Genomic DNA, 16,800 nt, shown 5'->3' with positions numbered 1-16,800 from the left:
ATCGTCAATCTAACCTGGGCTTTTCTATCTACAATGACACGATTGCTGAATGAACCAATAATTAGGGGCTGTTTTTCTGGCAGAGAGATTTCACACGCAAGGATATACCAATTATTACATGAAGAACCTGGAGGAGTCCTGCTAAATTAGGCTAAGACAAAAGTGGTGAATGTACTTCAATAGTTAGGGAGGGTCTTAACAATTACGGGGGCAGACCTGCAAGAATTCTTAAATTTAAATTCTTAAATTCAAAAAAAAATCTTAACGATTGTATTTCAATATATTTTCCTTTGTATTCCTCAGTATTTTATTTAGTGCATTAAAAAATGTTACAAGATATAGTCCATAGGCTTCACCAGACTGTCAAAGGGGTGCATGGCACTCCAAAAGATGAAGGACCCTTGGATCAGAGAATAAAATCTGTGCAGCTGGATTTCATAAACAATAAAAACAGGCCTCAAAATTATCTTCCTATTCAAATATATTAAAAAGGATTGTTACTTTCTGCCCTACATCTATGTAAAGAAATAAAAGAAGAGCCTTTCCGTGAAGAAGCCTTTAGGTTAGATCAGCCAAGTCACTAGGTTCAAAATGAAATGGATCAACATTGGAAGGTTAAAGAGGCTGCAGGATTCACACAATCTGAATGTGACTCGCTGCATCGTTATACCGCGGGCTTTCTAATATGTGATAGGATGCTAATGGAGTATTAAGAAGTGGGAATAAAGACTGATTAAAGTTTTTTAATATATTACAGAGCTACCAAAGTAAACTCTAGGTGGACAACTAGAAGACTTTAGTAATGAGTGTAATCCTTTTGCTGGGGGGTTCATATTAACAAACTCCCCTGTCCAGGGTGATGCAAGGCCTACAAACAATGGCTCTCAAGATTTACATGAATGACATCATCTTTGGAATCAGCACAGTAATAAAATGATGCTAATACTACAGAGGCTGGGCAATGCTGGGGTAGGGCTGGGAAGCATTCTTCATCTAAATGAAGCTTTTTAACGAGAAAATATCATAAGGCTTAAGAAAACATTTCCATTCCTGTCATGCTAAATTAAGATGCAAACATTTGAAGTAGTTAATACCAAGGCCTGGAATATAATTTAATTTTGAAGTAAATCTTCACTTTATTCTGTTTATAGTTTCAAGATTTTAAATTACATTCTGTCCTAAATCAATGTATTAGAGTCAATTAAATCCTAAAAGGTAAGTTTGTGAAACAAATTGTTTTTTAAAAATCCGGCATTTCAGTTAACCGTATTTATTTGACTTCCAGAGCGCTCACACTACATCCAATCAACAGACGGCTTCTAAAGATGTTACTAAACAAAAGGGGGAAATCGACGCGTCTGCAAGTGTCGTAAGGACTGATACAGAGGAGCCAAGAACGCTTACGTCGTGAACTCTGCAAAATGGACAGCAGCAATAACTGATAAAAGTGTACAAACTGGTGCTGAAGCTAACATTCTAAGAGAAAAGCACAGCAATAAATGGATAAAAACTACACAAATCACAAAGACAGAGCTTTATAGAAACAGAAGAAATTTAAAAATACGACTATCATTCAATGTGGATTAGGAGATGTTAACTAAGAAAAACATTTTCCTAATAAATTGGTTGTGGAAATCCAAACTCACACACTGAACATACTGTCGATCTTAAAGGGAATGTGTCACCCAAAGCAAAGGGTACCAAGAACATCCTTTCAAATTGTATTTTTGCAAACAACCTTTAGAGAAGGATGTAGAGAATCCAGCAATACACAGCAGGCATGTATTCTCTACGTTAGCATATGAAAGAGCATTCAGCAGGGATGCTGGATGAGGGCAGCGGAAGATATAAATGGAACAAAAACAACAGAAAATACTGATGCAGAAGTGTCAGTTGAATCTGGTTTACCATCTAGTAAACAAATCTAGTTTTCCATTTTAGACTGGACACGTTAAGTCTAGTTCAATTTTAGATAGGACATCTGTGTTTAATACTAAAAAATAGATTCAGTACAGATGAGTCCATACTCTCCTGCTTTTTGAGTCCAATATAAGACAAAAATTTATCTGCTGAATGTTTTTAAATACTTCCTTAAAGTACTGTGTATAGTTAGATTCTCAGTGGATCTGATATGTGACTTCTTATTTCAAAAGATTATAAAATTATATATAAATTTTAAAACTTCAAATGTGGAATTCTCTGTACAGTCAGACTTCCTACGTAATTCTGTCTTTAACATTTTAATATATTCTTTAAAACTATACAGAGCAAACATCCAGTACAGTATTTTATTTTATGACACTCTGTTAATACAATAAATATACAAAACTTTCAAACTACTCAAAACATGCAACCTCAGAGGGACAGATGAGAAGGGCATTTATATAGAACCAAGACAGTTACCATGATAGCAAAGCATTATTAGTCATTTACAAAATATACAAACATCCCTTAGATAAATAATCCAAGCCCTGAATTACAGACCACTAAGCAATGACTTCCAGTGTTCAAACTTTACTCTGAAATAAATTAGCCACAATTTATTACTAGAGAACAAAAATGAAATGGGAGTACACTGTTGTAAAATGGCTCTGTCACTGGAACACCTGGAAATGTTAGGGTAAAGTATAAAACATCTGAACAAACAGCCTCTGCTTTCAAAGTGAACACATGAATATTTTCTATTACTGACCAGAAAAAAGTAATTTCTTTAACGACTTATGATTTAAAGCCCCCTTCACCCCTGGCTATGAACATTACACCATTATTTTAACACAAATTTGCTCTTTAAAAAACAGATACAATTGCTGACACAAATCTGTAACAAGAATATCCAAACAAACCTATTCCCAAACACTTCCCCACCTACCCTCCATAAAAGATTTTATGACTCCCTTTACACTTAATAATGATAATTTTTAACATCACCTTTCAGGAGATGGAAAAATATTTCCATTCTAAAGGAAGTGATAATTAATCTAATCTCATTTTAAACGTCCTCCCCAAAACAAATTTTTATCTGTGGTTTAAGGAAACACCAAAATAGATTTGGAATAGGAGTTGGTGACTGAGAATGAAGGCTCTTGTGACATCTAGTAGTCACCAGTGTAAAGCTGTTCCAATCAAACAAATCATTAAATATTCAGATACCTCTCAGCAGCAGGAAGAACTGATCTGAAAGATTTCATTTGCAGTCCTTACTTTTTATAAGTTCTGCAGGAGTTATTAATGAAGAAAGTTATTTATGGAAAAATAGCTTTAAACTGTCTAATAGGAACTGGATTTTCCTAAAGATAATGTAGAAATGTATTCCAAACATACAAATTCATCATGGTCCCAACTATATTCAACAGAAAGTCCTTTGACCAGATCCACATTACTTGGCCAAATTATTTATACAATGATTATCAAGATCAGTCAGGTCGCTAAGCATATCCAGCATTTTATTTAACTTTATAATATAGAAAGGGTGAAGGGGAATCTTTTTCAAGTATTTACTCACTGGTGTTGATCTGAATTTTTTAAAAAATAAGGCTTTGCATAATAGTCAAACATCATATTCCCTACATATAAACCTCCTTAAAATCAGATTAATCTATGCTGTTCTCTATAAATGTATTTTTTCTCCTTAAAAACTGCTCAAGGACCTCCATGACTTTTTCAAAAGATGACTTGGGAAGGTATGAAGTCTGTGCGGCACGGAGGCAAGTGAGTAGTACAACCTACACAATGAATACACTTAGCTTTATTTTCAGTTCCTTTCTCAATATATGCTGAATATTTAAATGTTTTACTTTTACTACTTACTTCCACTTGGAAGTAGTCTTGCTATTTGCAGAATTTAAACAATTCACTTGATTTGTCTCAAACCCCAAAGACTGAAGTGCAATAAAAGGAATTCAAGTATGTGTGAAGCATCAGCTTAAAAAATCATCAGCAGTGACAATAACAGAAGAAAAATAAGTTAAAACACTGTGTATTTATATTTGGGGACAAAGGACAACCTGACTTGTGAAGGTAAGAAAGTTAATACCAATGTTAAAATGACAATTTTCACTGTTAAAACACAAATTACACACGCAAACGTAAAAGTCCTAAATACAACCAAAATTTCACTTCAAGGAAGGGTAGAAAAGACTAAGCACAGGAGAATGGCAAGAAGGAAGAAAGCGTCTTTTCTTTAACAGCATTTGCTCTAAGACACAAATACTGAATTTTTTTTAAAAAGAGCAAGTCTAATCATTTAATTCTACTCCATCAGTTACCTTTTAACTCAACTGCACGTTGCATTGCATGTTCTACTGTTAGAATATCTGAGTCCCCAAATCAACTTTTACTTATGAGTATAACACTCTATTTAAAACATTTCTATGATTGTGAAAACATTCCACCAAATCCTGTAATCATAAACAGTACAGATGAATTCTGAACCAAAACACTGATTGATTAGATTGAAATAACTCAACAGTGTTCATGCAAGCTTACAAGCTGATATCAAAAGAACTAGTACCGTAAAAACAAAATAGAAAATAAAATGAAATTTACATCAGCGTTTAACGAACGCACACAGGCCCATCATCAATTTCTAAAGCGTCTGTACCACAAGCCAAATTAATTCCCAAACTCTCAGTCTACCCTATTTCTTTCTGTACAAACAGGGAGACAGGAACGAAGAATCAATGCACTTGCTCCTAAGTGTCCCTCGTATCTAATAAAAGATTCCCAAAAGAATTACTGCAGCTAAAACCTAAATGTATTATTAATCATAATGAAGTACCAGATGAATTTCAGTGTTCCATCACTGAAATAGGTCATTGAAACATTCATCCCCCAGAAAATATGGAGAATATTTATGTAGCATACGGTATAATCTTTTTCTTTGTGAGGAGCACTGAAATATTGTTCAAGAAAAAAATGTTAAGGATTTAAACAGAGAACTTTTCCTGGTTTTTGCCCATGCACAGGTGAACAGGAAACATACATGCTGTGGATAGTGTGTATTTCGAACATAAAAATCTTCATAGAATAATACAGTAACTTGAGAAAAAGTACAGTCAAAAGGTAACAGTGACAGTGCGTTGCTCTCTGGAGATTTCTCTACATCTGGTTACCCTTGAACGCGTTTTGGGCTGCGCTTGTTGCTGCTGTTGAAGCTGCGTTTGCGGCTGCTGTCTGTACCGTTTTGTTAGACATCACACCCGTTGCAAACTCTTGCTGGGCCTTCTCAAAACTAGCACCTGTCGTACGGTATAGTCCATGCACCTATGGAGGCAAAAGAGAAGGCAGATGGGAAAAATAGCAAAGTCCCAAATGTTCTGGTCAGCTCAGAGAGAAAAACCTCAAAAGAGCTTAAAAGGATTGGATTAAGGTTGGGTTCATCAGTTACATTCTAGTGATTGAAAAGACTTCAGTCTATGAAGGAACAAATGGTTAAGAAGCTCAAGGGAAATAATTTAATATAAGTGCATGGAGGGAGGTCTAGCAGACCAAATCTCAAACGTACACTACAAAACTGTAAGCATTAAAATGACCTGAGACTGTTCCGAAAGAGACCGATCAGTGAAATACATTAGGTAAACAATATGCAGAAACAAATACAGTAACATAATGTTTGAGAAACCTAAAGACTGCAGTTACTGGCAAGGAAGGACTCACTATTGGACAAAAACTGCTGGGAAAACCAGAAAGGAGTCTGGGAGGAATGAGGCTTCAGTCAGCATCTCAAACCACATACCAAAACTAAGCTCCAAATCGATGCATCTTAGAAATGAATAGTAAAATAATAAATTAGATTCTATATAGATAGGTGAAGAATTCATTAGCAAACAAGGAAGAGAAAATCACAAAAGAAAAAATTGACAATTTTGATTACATAAAACTGAAAAGTTTTTGCACAAATAAAGATTTAAAGAAAGATTGAAGAACTCTGACCAACAGAAGTGACCAGTCTGGATTCCCTAGGACTCACTTCTTGGGGAGCAGGTGATGCACTCAATGTCTTTTGATTCGTGAATAAATTGGACGATGCAGAACAAGACACGCATTGTTCAGCATGAAGACCGTAGGAATCCATTTTGCTTGACTTTGCATATTAGTTACAAGGATTTTTTTGTTTTGTTTTTCTAAATTATTTATGGGGAAGGAAGGAAATAAACTTGCCATATGAAAAAAATGTTAAATGTTGAAATAACTCTCAATAACCACCTGAAAACTGTCTAAAATCACAAATTATCATAAAATGCAAACTGAAACAACCTTGAGGTGTCCACTCATATCCATTGTGCTAGAAAAGATAAGAAAACTCACTGATCAAAAGGCTGCGCAAACCATAAAATGGTTTAACTGTTTTGGAAAATAATTTGGAATAAGGCAATGAAAATGACTAAGCTGTTCAAACTCTCGGACCCAGAGATGCCACTACTGTGACTGCATCCCCAGAAGATTGTTCAAATGTTCACAGCCTCATTATTTGTGATAAAAATGCTGGCAATAAAATATCTACTGGGGAAGAGGGCTGAGCCAGCTATGGAATCTGATGGACTTGAAGGAATGATAAACATGATGAACTCAGAGAACTAAAGACAGAATGAAAAAAGCAAAGCCAAGGGAATAATATTCACGATGATTAACATAACACAAAGTCAAAAAGAGGTAACAAACTGATGGAAAAATAGAGCAATGAAAACTGGCACCACGCTATCAAACTGAGGGAAAAACCCCAAACTTCAGTTCAGTTCATAATCAATAATCTGCTGTGTAAAAACAAACTGTTAATAGTTTAAGACACAGTAAGATGAAAAATTTACTTTGCGTCGTGGTCATTTAAGGCAGTACTCACAGTGAGTCTCTATGCTTAGCAAGCCCATCCCCAGCTTTCTAGAATTCCAAAGTGTTTCCAACTTTCTACAAGGCTGTCACACAGTCTTTAAATCACTGTTCATTTGACCCCACCTTAATTTAAAAAATAAATGTAACTCACATAGCATTTTCAGCTTATGACAGAAAAGGATGTAATAACACAAAATGCAATTCCCAGAGGGACGCAGGCTCCTTGACAGTCTAGGAACTTAATGATGAGCCTGACCCCTGGTGGATACAACTAATGGCTAACAACATATGGATCTTAAAGGACTGAAAAATAGCCAGTTCTGCAGTGTGGAAAAAAAGGTAAAAACGAAAACTAGTGACCATACAGTAGTTATTCATAATCAATCTCACAATTCCATCTCTGACTCAGTATGTCTATAATTCAGTCTAAAACTGAGTTCACGTTGCCTTTGAAACCAGTTTCCTCAGAGGTCTTTGTGCCAGTGTCACTTCCATTATGTCAACAATAGGCCTTCTTCCTTGGTTTTTCCCATAATCAGTTCATTATCAGATTATGCTGGTGCTCTCTCAGCAATAACTTTGACATTTATTCCTTCCTTTCTGTCTTATTTCCATCACCTTGATTCAGACAATCATTCCATCTTGTCTCTGTTACAACAGCTCTGAAATGACCATCTTGCCTCCAGTCTCTCTCCACTTCAATGCATCCCAGTTACAACTTCTGAAACTCATTCTTTTATTGCATAAGAATGGTTATGGACCAGACAAACTGCATCTCAGAGTACTGAAAGAATATATAGATGTAAATTCTAAGTCACTTGGCAACTTCTGAAAAAATCATGTAGCATATGAGGAACCACAGGACTGGAGAGGGCAAATGTTCTCATTTTTAAAAAGGCAAAGAGGGGCCTATCAAACTCTTGGCTAAGATACTTAACTTCAGTCCTTAGCAAAAATTCTAGAATAAGTCATGGAAGGGACAGGTATGTGAACACTTAGAAAGGAAACTGATCATCACTATGAGCCAGCAAGGGTTCAAAAACATGTCTTTTCACATTCAATTCCTTTCTTCTTTAATTACTATTAATTATAAAAAGAGTAACAGTAGCAGATAGCTAACAGCTGTATGACTCTTTACATACAAGAAGAAAAGAACTTTACATAGAAGAAATTCCTCAATGGATCCATTGTGGGGTAAATAAAGCTATTTATCTCTACTTTATGGATAAGGAATCAGGGTCAGAGAGCTTATGTGACTTGCCCATGGTCACACAGCTAAAACGGTCAGAGGCAAAATTCAAGCCCCAGTCGCTCAGTCCAGAGGTTTTTTCTCTTGACCATCCTGCCTCTTACAAGGTTACTAAACTAGCCTATCAGAGAGATGCAATAAAATGCCCCAAAGGTGGACAACACATCTGACCAATGGTATCTGGACAAGACAGAGAGGAGGGCAGGGTCACAGTTTCTGATTTCAAGCACTTTTGAAGGGCTGTCATGGAGAAGGGAAACTTCAGACTTATCTTAATTGGCCCAAGGGGCAAGAACTAGGGTCAACAGGTAAAAGTTAAATGGAATACAGATTTCAGATAAATATAAGGAAAAACTTCCTAATCAGAGCCATACAAAAGGTTAATACATTTCTTAGCGAAAGAATGAGTTTCCCTTCACTAGAAGGACTTCAAGCGAAAGCTGAACAACCATTTATCAAGGATGCTACAGAATTTCCTTCTGGATAGAGGTCATCTCATTTAACCTCACAAGTCCCTTTCAATACTCTTTGGAGATAGTGTGACACAATAGATAAAAGTGAAGAACTTAGGAGTCATGAGACCTGCTTTTGAATCTCATCTCAGAAAATTACTAGCTATGGCATGATTATAGGCAAGTTACAACCTCTCCGAGTCTTTGTTCCCTGATAGAAAAAGGCAGATACGCTGGTACCACAGCTCCCAGGGCTGTTGTGAGGGAAGGACTTGGGCAAAACTTAAAGTGCTATAAACTTACAGTGGTTAGCGTTACCATTCCAATTCTGAAATCCTATGATGATTATCCAATCACCAACAACAGAGAAAGATTTCACGAAAGAGAAGAATTTGAATTAGGTTTCTGAATTGGACAAATGAGGGTGGGAGGAGAAAAAGCTAAATTATAGGAAGAAGTCATGGTAAGAACAAATTTATGGAACAAATTTTTTTAACTTCTTTTTTAAAAGCAGGAATAATAGCCATATACCAGAGTGCTTTGCTAATATTCATGTGCTTCAAATACAAAAACGTGGCTCAGTTTAAGAAATTCCAATATACAAAATGCCAAGTAAAAAAAAAATCAGCTGGTGGTTTTTTACCTTATAATCTTTTGCCTTATAAGTGAATGCATAATAAATTTCCTACAAATAACCTTTTATTTATTTACAAATAAGCTTTTCAATACTCAAAATAATTCGAAAGGAGAATAATTTCTCCCAAATAATTTAGACCAGAGATGGGCAACACACTGGCACCATCACACTAAGTGTGTGACCTCAGGCACATCAGTTAACCTTTCTGGCCTCATTTTCCTTAGCTACAAAATGAGAGGAGGCTTCTTCGGTCCCTTCCAGGTATACAGGCATTACTCTACTTGCTTCTATCGGGCAGAACAACAACAGTCTTTTGAAATGCTTGGGAGCATCACCTGTCTCACCATTGGGGGAGGGGTGGTGGTCAAGGGGGAAAGCAGGGGGCAGGGCTAGTACTAGAGCAGACCAAAAGAGTCTCTCTCTTTCCTCCTACCTGAACAGAAAGGAAGGTGCAATAAAATGTGGCTCTGAGGGCTCCAGCACTCCCCTAGAAAACAGAGGTCAGTCCAGTATATTAGGCTAGACTCGATGTTAATGAGGTATGTGGAGAGGTTATGACACAGCTCAACGTGCTGCCCACTAAGTACAAAAAGTGAATAGTTCAATATAAAATTTCAAAGTTATAGAACACAGCTTACCTTTTTAAACATTACTAGAGAGATGACTGCAGATGCTGTGAAGAGTGCTGCTATGATCATCATCATGATTCCAACAGGAATACTTTTGTTGAGGCCAGTTAAAGATGAGATCCAGCCACTGAGTTGTACCAAAAAAGACAAGGGAAACCAGACACTGAAGTCAATACAAGTAAATACTTCAATACAGATGAATGCCTCACTTTCCAAAACCATGGCTCATTTAAGGTCTCTGATCTCTTTAATACGGATCATCCTATACATACGCTATGTATGCTTTGTATCTAAATGTTAATAATAATTATACAAAACGTGTTAAAATGTTCAATTTTTTTAAAGATACTCCTATGCCTACATAGTTCAAAAGATATGTATTTACAACAGAGATTTCACTAACGTGAGAATTTTCTCCGTCGATACAAACCACAACCTCTGTATGCCTTTGCCTATTTGTGTCAAACTCAAATGGAAATGGGTGCCACTAAATCATACAGGAGGATTTCTGCTGGTCACGTACTGACTTAGTTTTAAAATGTAATGTTATCTATGTTTTACTGCATGTTTATTTACTGTGCTAATTATTTCCCAATTACATTTTAATTTGGGTCACAGGAACATTGTAGGCTACAGTTCCCACCAACAGAGTGATCCTCTGCCTTAGCTGATTGTTTTTCATGAATTGTTATGGACAAAAACCTTCTCAATTGGTAACTAATGTTTTGGTGATAAGCCACGCTAGACAAACACACAGAATTCCATAATAAATATCAAGTCAATCTCTCCATAAACTAACAGGCCATCCAACTGGCACTGCCTTTGAAAACCTGAGTCACTGAGCAGCCAACAAGAGGCACTGGAGTAGGACTGGAGTGGCACAAGATAGTGTTTTAACATGAGGTAAGGCGCTTCTGTTACATGAAAACAATGAGAAATCTCTGGATTGTTAAGGATTTCCTAATAATACATTTAGCCAAGAATTACTTTATGGCTAAATTTATTTAAAATTTCTTTTTTCCTCAATAACAAATAACTAGATTCTACTTAAATGAAATTTTTTAAAAGGTTTAGGAAGTTTCCATAACACCTGATGAAATGATACTTGTAAGTGCACAGCAAAGAACAAAAGGAAACTCACACGGAAGGAAAGGCAGGACAGGCAGTTCAGAACATGGGGCGTCGTATTTATTATGGAGGCTTCCTTGAAATGGAAGTTTATTGTTGCACAATTTGAATCTCCTCTTACGTTCTGCTGTGCACATGGCAATGCCTTTTGTCTTTTCTATTTAAGTTTGTTTTTTTCTTTCTTACTGTGCATTTTTACACAATATTCTTGTTGTGTATGTTGTGTTTTAGTATTTAAGTTTAAAACAAATTAATAAAAAAAGATTGCCACACATAACAGCATCAATTCAAGTATAAAAATACGGTTACAGGAAAGCATGTGTTTTAGAAAATGCTTTCAGAAAATACAGGAAAGCATTTTCAAGGTAACAGTACTTGCTGCCATAAGGAAAAAAAACCCATCACTGAGTCTCACTACAGAAAGGGCTACGAACAATTATATAAGCCAAAATGCAAGGTTGATTTCATTCACTTAACCAGTATTTTACCTAATTATGTAACTTCAGTTAACTTCCTGGTACCAGAAATTCCTATTTTTTTCAACTAGAGGCACAGGATTTTCTAATAACTAATAATGAAAAATATAACAATTGAAATTAAAAACTGTATTCTAAAGTCAGTTGCTATTTTTGGGGGGAAAAGAAGATAATGTATGGCATGACATATGACATATTACACCAACAGCATTATTATTAGGTGCCCCCTAGAAAGCAAAATAATTCATATCCATGACAAATGCTAAGAAGGGAATGTCTATATTTTTAGCAATAATGCAATTTCATATTTGACAATCAGATAAAAAGCATTTCTCTTAAGATTATGACATTATTGACACTTGCATGGTATATTCAATTCTCAACTAAGCATATTAATAAAGGGGCTGATAACTTTTTTTAGAAAATTATTTTACTGTAGACTGCATACATTTAAGTTTTAATAAAGGATTACTCTAAATCTGATCCTACAAATTATAAAGTTATGTAGGGTCCTTATCCTGATCCCTGCTCAATCCTTCCTATAATTATCTGCTGTATTCTAAAGATAGCCTTTCACACTTATTCAGAAACAGAAGTCTAAGCAGAGGTCCCCTTCTTCCAGCTACAGCTGCCCACCCCTGAGGCAGTAAGTAGTTCCTACTTCAAGAAGCTGATTTCCCTCTCCAAAGTCACCCTAATGCTTAGCCATGCTCAATTTTCCCTGGCCTACTGAATCCCTCATGCCTCTCTGACCTATCACCATCTTTCTGTTGCCAAACCTTGGCCTAGATTACTCCCACCATCCACCTCCTCCATCATTATTCAGGAACTACTGAATGAAGGTACAAGAAAGCCTCCTGTGCTGACTGGAAATATAACAAATTCTTGTTATTCTTTATCAACTGGGCTCTGCTGTAATGCAGTCCTTTTTGATTCCCTCTTCTTCTGAGGAGTGGAATCTTTTGGTCAGTGGGTATGGGTACTTCACTTTACTTGCATAATTCCAAATTACTTTCCAGAGTGATTGTACCAAGTCACCAATTCTACCCACAATGCAGGCATGTGCCTGTCTTTCCACAACTCCTCCTACAATGACTATTCCATGATCCAGATCACCATTCTGCCTCTGGTGCAAAAGATCACTAAGAGATGTGTTTAACAAGAAAATAATTTCACTAAAAATATAGTCCAATACCCCAATGCCTCAACAGAAGCAGATCCCAAGGCAAACAAAAGCTGCCAATAAGGAGAGGACTTCCAGCTCTGAAGATCTGCCAGACAGAAACCCCAAGTGCTTTCACACTCTTCTGAAACACAAACACGCATGCCTGGTCCCAGACCAATCGGTTTCCATCACAACCTCCTTGCTTACAACGGTCCTGGGGAGGTGTGGGGAAGTGCTTATTCAGTGCCACCAACTTCGTGGCCCACAACACTTATCTTCTGCCATCTTTGCCAGTTTGCTGGGTATGAGGTATTAGAGTCATTTCAATTTCAATTTCTCTTAATATTAGTAACTTGGAGTATTCTTTCGAATGGGCAGCAATACTAAGTGTGCAAATCCTAAGCACTTACTGTGTGCCAGGAGTCTTACATGCCAGGGATATAAAAAGAGGAGAAAACCAGTCCCCCGCCCCCGCAACATGGTCTCACAGGGGAGACAACAAGCAAATTATTTAGTAACAGTTTGCAATTCCTTTTGTTTATCTCACTTGATCACTTGAGATACCATAATCTCAAATCTAATGATCTTTTCTCACCCATCTGCTGCACTGCCCACTGCTGACAGCCCTCCTTCCTCTTCTCAGCCTTCTGTAACCCTGCTCTTCCCTTACACGGCTCCTACGTGCCTGCCTGCTCCTTTCTGGCTTCCCTTGTTGTTCTGTCCTGAGCCCTCTTCCACTCTCGCTCTCAGTAACCTCTTTAATCCCCATGGATGACTCCAAGATCCACAGCCCCAGCCCAGCTTCTCCTGCAAGCTTCAAGGCCACATCAGCACTTGCCTAGACCCCCAAAACACCCTCAACTCCAAAGAACTTCCTGTCTTTCTCCCTTAAACTCTCCCCGTTTCCCAAAATTCCCTATTTCTGCCAACCGCCTCACAATCCTCCCAGACTCTCATGTTCATACGTCAGCACTATCTCTGACTCCTCCTTCTCCCTCACTCGTATATCCAATCAGTTGTTAATCTCTGCCATTTCCACCTTCACAATGTCTCTTACATCCCACTTCTTTCCACTCACACAGCTACACAGCTTATGTTCAGGTCTTCATCCCCTTTCATCTAGATTGCTACAACAGCTTCTTAAACTGGTCTTCCTGCCCCCAGGCCTCCCCCCAGTCAGTCCATCGGACACACTGCTGCCAAAGTAACTTTCCTCAAGTGCTAATATGATCGATCATATGACTGACAGCCACCTTCAAGTATTTTCAAGGGCTGTCATAAGGAAGAGGCTTTAGACTTGTTTTTCTGTTTTCAGTGAATCATTTCAGTCATGTCTGATTCTTCGTGACCCCATCTGGGGTTTCTTTGGCAAAGACACTGGAGGGATTTGCCATTTTCTTCTCTAGCTCACTTGACAGACAAGGAAGCTGAGGCAAACAGGGTTAAGTGGCTTGCCAGGGGTCACACAGCTAGGTGGTGTCTGAGCCTGGATTAGAATTTGTGCAGCTGAGTCTGCCTTACTCCAGGCTGAGGACTCTATCCACTTCATCACTGAGCTGCCCTTTCAGACTTATTTTGCTTGGCCCCAGAGCAGCAATGGATGCAAGAATCACACAAGTTCAACTTTGGAAAGACCCTGAAAAACAATCTATTTGGGGGCGGAAGGCTGTCTTTCACTAGAAATCTTTAAATAATGACAAGGTGATCACTTGGTGGGGTTGTTTAAAAGGGATTCGACTCATTCAGCTACAGGTTAGAGTGAATGGGTGGCTATGAGATTCTTTTCAATTCTGTGATAACATCTTTCCCATGACAGTAATAACTCTTCTATCGTGAAGTTTAGAGAGCAGGTGTAGACATTTGGGCACCAATAATGTGTTCATTCCCCAGGAATCTACACTTACTAAGAGAAGATGCCTCCTTCAGTCATTAGCTCCTCAAGTCATCTCAACTGGCATAAAAAGGACAGCTGGGCACGTAGAGGAGAAATGGTCGCCATTCATCATAAATTGGTTAAGCAGGGACTACCTATATTGCACCTTCATCGTACTCATAAACGCAGCATGCCTAAGCCCTGAAGTGGACAAGATATGAACTTTTCTGTATTGCATCAGACCATAACCAATAACTGAACTATACAACCTGTGTAAAGGAAAAAATGTTTGATTTTTATTTTACTTGCTCAAAAGAAACCCAAGAGATAATGAGGCACAGCTAGACTTGAAGTCACAAAAACCTGAGTCTGGCCAAATCAAATTGCTTACCTTTTTAGTGGAGGGAAGAAGAGAATTTGGAACGCAAATTTTTTTTTTAACACAGTTTATAACAGATAAAGCAATTCAAACTTTTGGTCAGGTGATACTTCTTTTTAAAGCATTTACAATATGGACCACAAAAGAATTTTTTTTTTTAAACATTAACCGAGACACAAATAATATTTATGTTGCAAACTTCACAAGCTCTTGACCTGATTGTCTCCACAGTATTACTAAGAATTAAAGGGCCCTAACTTATTGTTGTTGGTCTAAAGTTCTATGCCTAATAGCTTAATTTTAGACAAGCTTGGATGCTCCCCTACCAATAATTTATAATTGAATAGATCTGGTATTAAGCTTACAAACCTTTTGATTATAGGAAATTGCCACCAAGGGCAGGGACATTGCAGGGATACAGTATCTCCCCAACTTCATGTCAGTTCCAGGCAGGATTAGATTATCCACTTGCATTCAGTCAGGCTTAAAGTCTGCCAGGTGTCAGTGGGGAAACTGAGTCAGGAGAATCCCACCTCAGCCCATGCTGAACAGCCTCTCTCCCACCCTTCCCTTGAGATCACCTATGCAGTTCATACCAGCACCTCATCAGCTTACTGGCATCATGGAATGGAGGCTCAGACCGCCTTTCTTGCTACCCATACCTGGAGTTAGACTCAGAAGAACAGTTACTTAGTAGTCCCACATCATCTAAAAATGGCAAGTTCCTATAACCAGGTTTAAAATATGATTATAATTTCACTTTGGCTAAGGAACATCTTTTAGGCAAGTCTTAAGTGGCTTACATGCCTTTCTATACATGTTCTAGTTCCTGATTAAATGGCAGTCATAAAATCAGATTTATGATCAAATCAAATCAATGCCAAATTTTGCCCGAGGTTACCTTCCTCCAGTAAATTTAGACTGAAATTCTTTTCTCCAAACTAAAGATGTCATTGATTTATTCTCAGTAACTAATTCAGTCTATTATTTTAATACTAATTGCTTTTACCTCACTTTGTAACATGTCCAATTTTTCTCCCCATCACTTTCCTCCCCCCACTTCCTAATACCTTGCATTCTGATTACTCCTTCCCTCAACGTACCCTCCCCTCCATCACACCCCACCCCTCTCATATCCCCATCTTCTCTCTTTTCTTGCAGGGCAAGATAAATTTCCATATCCCATTCCCTGTATTTCTTATTTCCCGATTATATGCAATAAAAATTCTCAACATTTGTTTCTAATACTTTGAATTCCAACCTCTCTCCCTCCCCTCCTCCCTCCCCCACCCCACTAAGAAGAGAAGCAATTCAATACAGACTAAATATGTGTTGTTTTGCAAAAGACTTCCATAGTAATCATGTTGTGTAACACTAATTATACTGCCCTCTGTCCTACCCTTTCCCCCCTTATTTTTCCCCCCTACAATTGACCTTGTCCCTTCTCAAAAATGTTTATTTCTAGTGACTCCCTTCTCCCATTTGCCCTCCCTTCTAACATTCCCCTTGCTCCACTTGTTGTCTCTTCTCCTACTTTCCTGTGGTGTGATATAAATTTTCATATCAAATTTAGGGAGCATGTTATTCCCTCCTTTAGCCACATGTGGGGAGAGTAGCTTTATTTTTTTCCCCTCTCCCCTTCTCCCTTATCTCCTCCATTGAATAAGAATTTTCTTATCTCTTTTATGAGTTATAGCCTGCCCCATTCCATTACTCCCTTTCTCTTCTCAGAATTTTCCTCCTTCACCCCTTAATTTTTATTTTATTTTATTTTTTGTGTGTGGATATCATCTCTTCTGATATAACACACCCTGTACTCTCTATCTATCTATGAGTATGTGTGTGTGTGTATGTACAATCTCTCCAAGTACCCAAATACTGAGAATAGATTCAAGAGTTAAAAATATTTTCTTTCCATGTAGTAATGTAAACAGTTCAGCTTTAGAGTGTCTTTTATGATTTTTCTTTTCTGTTTACCATTTCA

At 37.5% G+C, this 16,800-nt stretch overlaps 1 protein-coding gene across 2 annotated transcripts in view; it reads right to left on the bottom strand.

Moving 5' to 3' along the window:
• Positions 1-1,254: 1,254 nt before the first annotated feature.
• The window catches only part of SCAMP1 (secretory carrier membrane protein 1), a 119,204-nt gene continuing 103,658 nt past the window's right edge, over positions 1,255-16,800 (bottom strand). For both annotated transcript variants that reach the window (XM_072606409.1, XM_072606410.1), the window contains 2 exons: positions 9,805-9,922; positions 1,255-5,262 (listed from right to left, as the gene is read on the bottom strand). In XM_072606409.1, the coding sequence (XP_072462510.1) occupies positions 5,098-5,262; positions 9,805-9,922 (283 nt within the window). In that variant the 3' untranslated portion in view covers positions 1,255-5,097. The remainder of the gene's footprint in view (positions 5,263-9,804; positions 9,923-16,800) is intronic.

The sequence above is a fragment of the Notamacropus eugenii genome, chromosome 4 (genome assembly GCF_028372415.1).
Source record: "Notamacropus eugenii isolate mMacEug1 chromosome 4, mMacEug1.pri_v2, whole genome shotgun sequence".
Taxonomy (NCBI): domain Eukaryota; kingdom Metazoa; phylum Chordata; class Mammalia; order Diprotodontia; family Macropodidae; genus Notamacropus; species Notamacropus eugenii.
The sequence above is the reverse complement of the archived record's forward strand: the minus strand, read 5'-3'. Positions and strand labels throughout refer to the sequence as shown.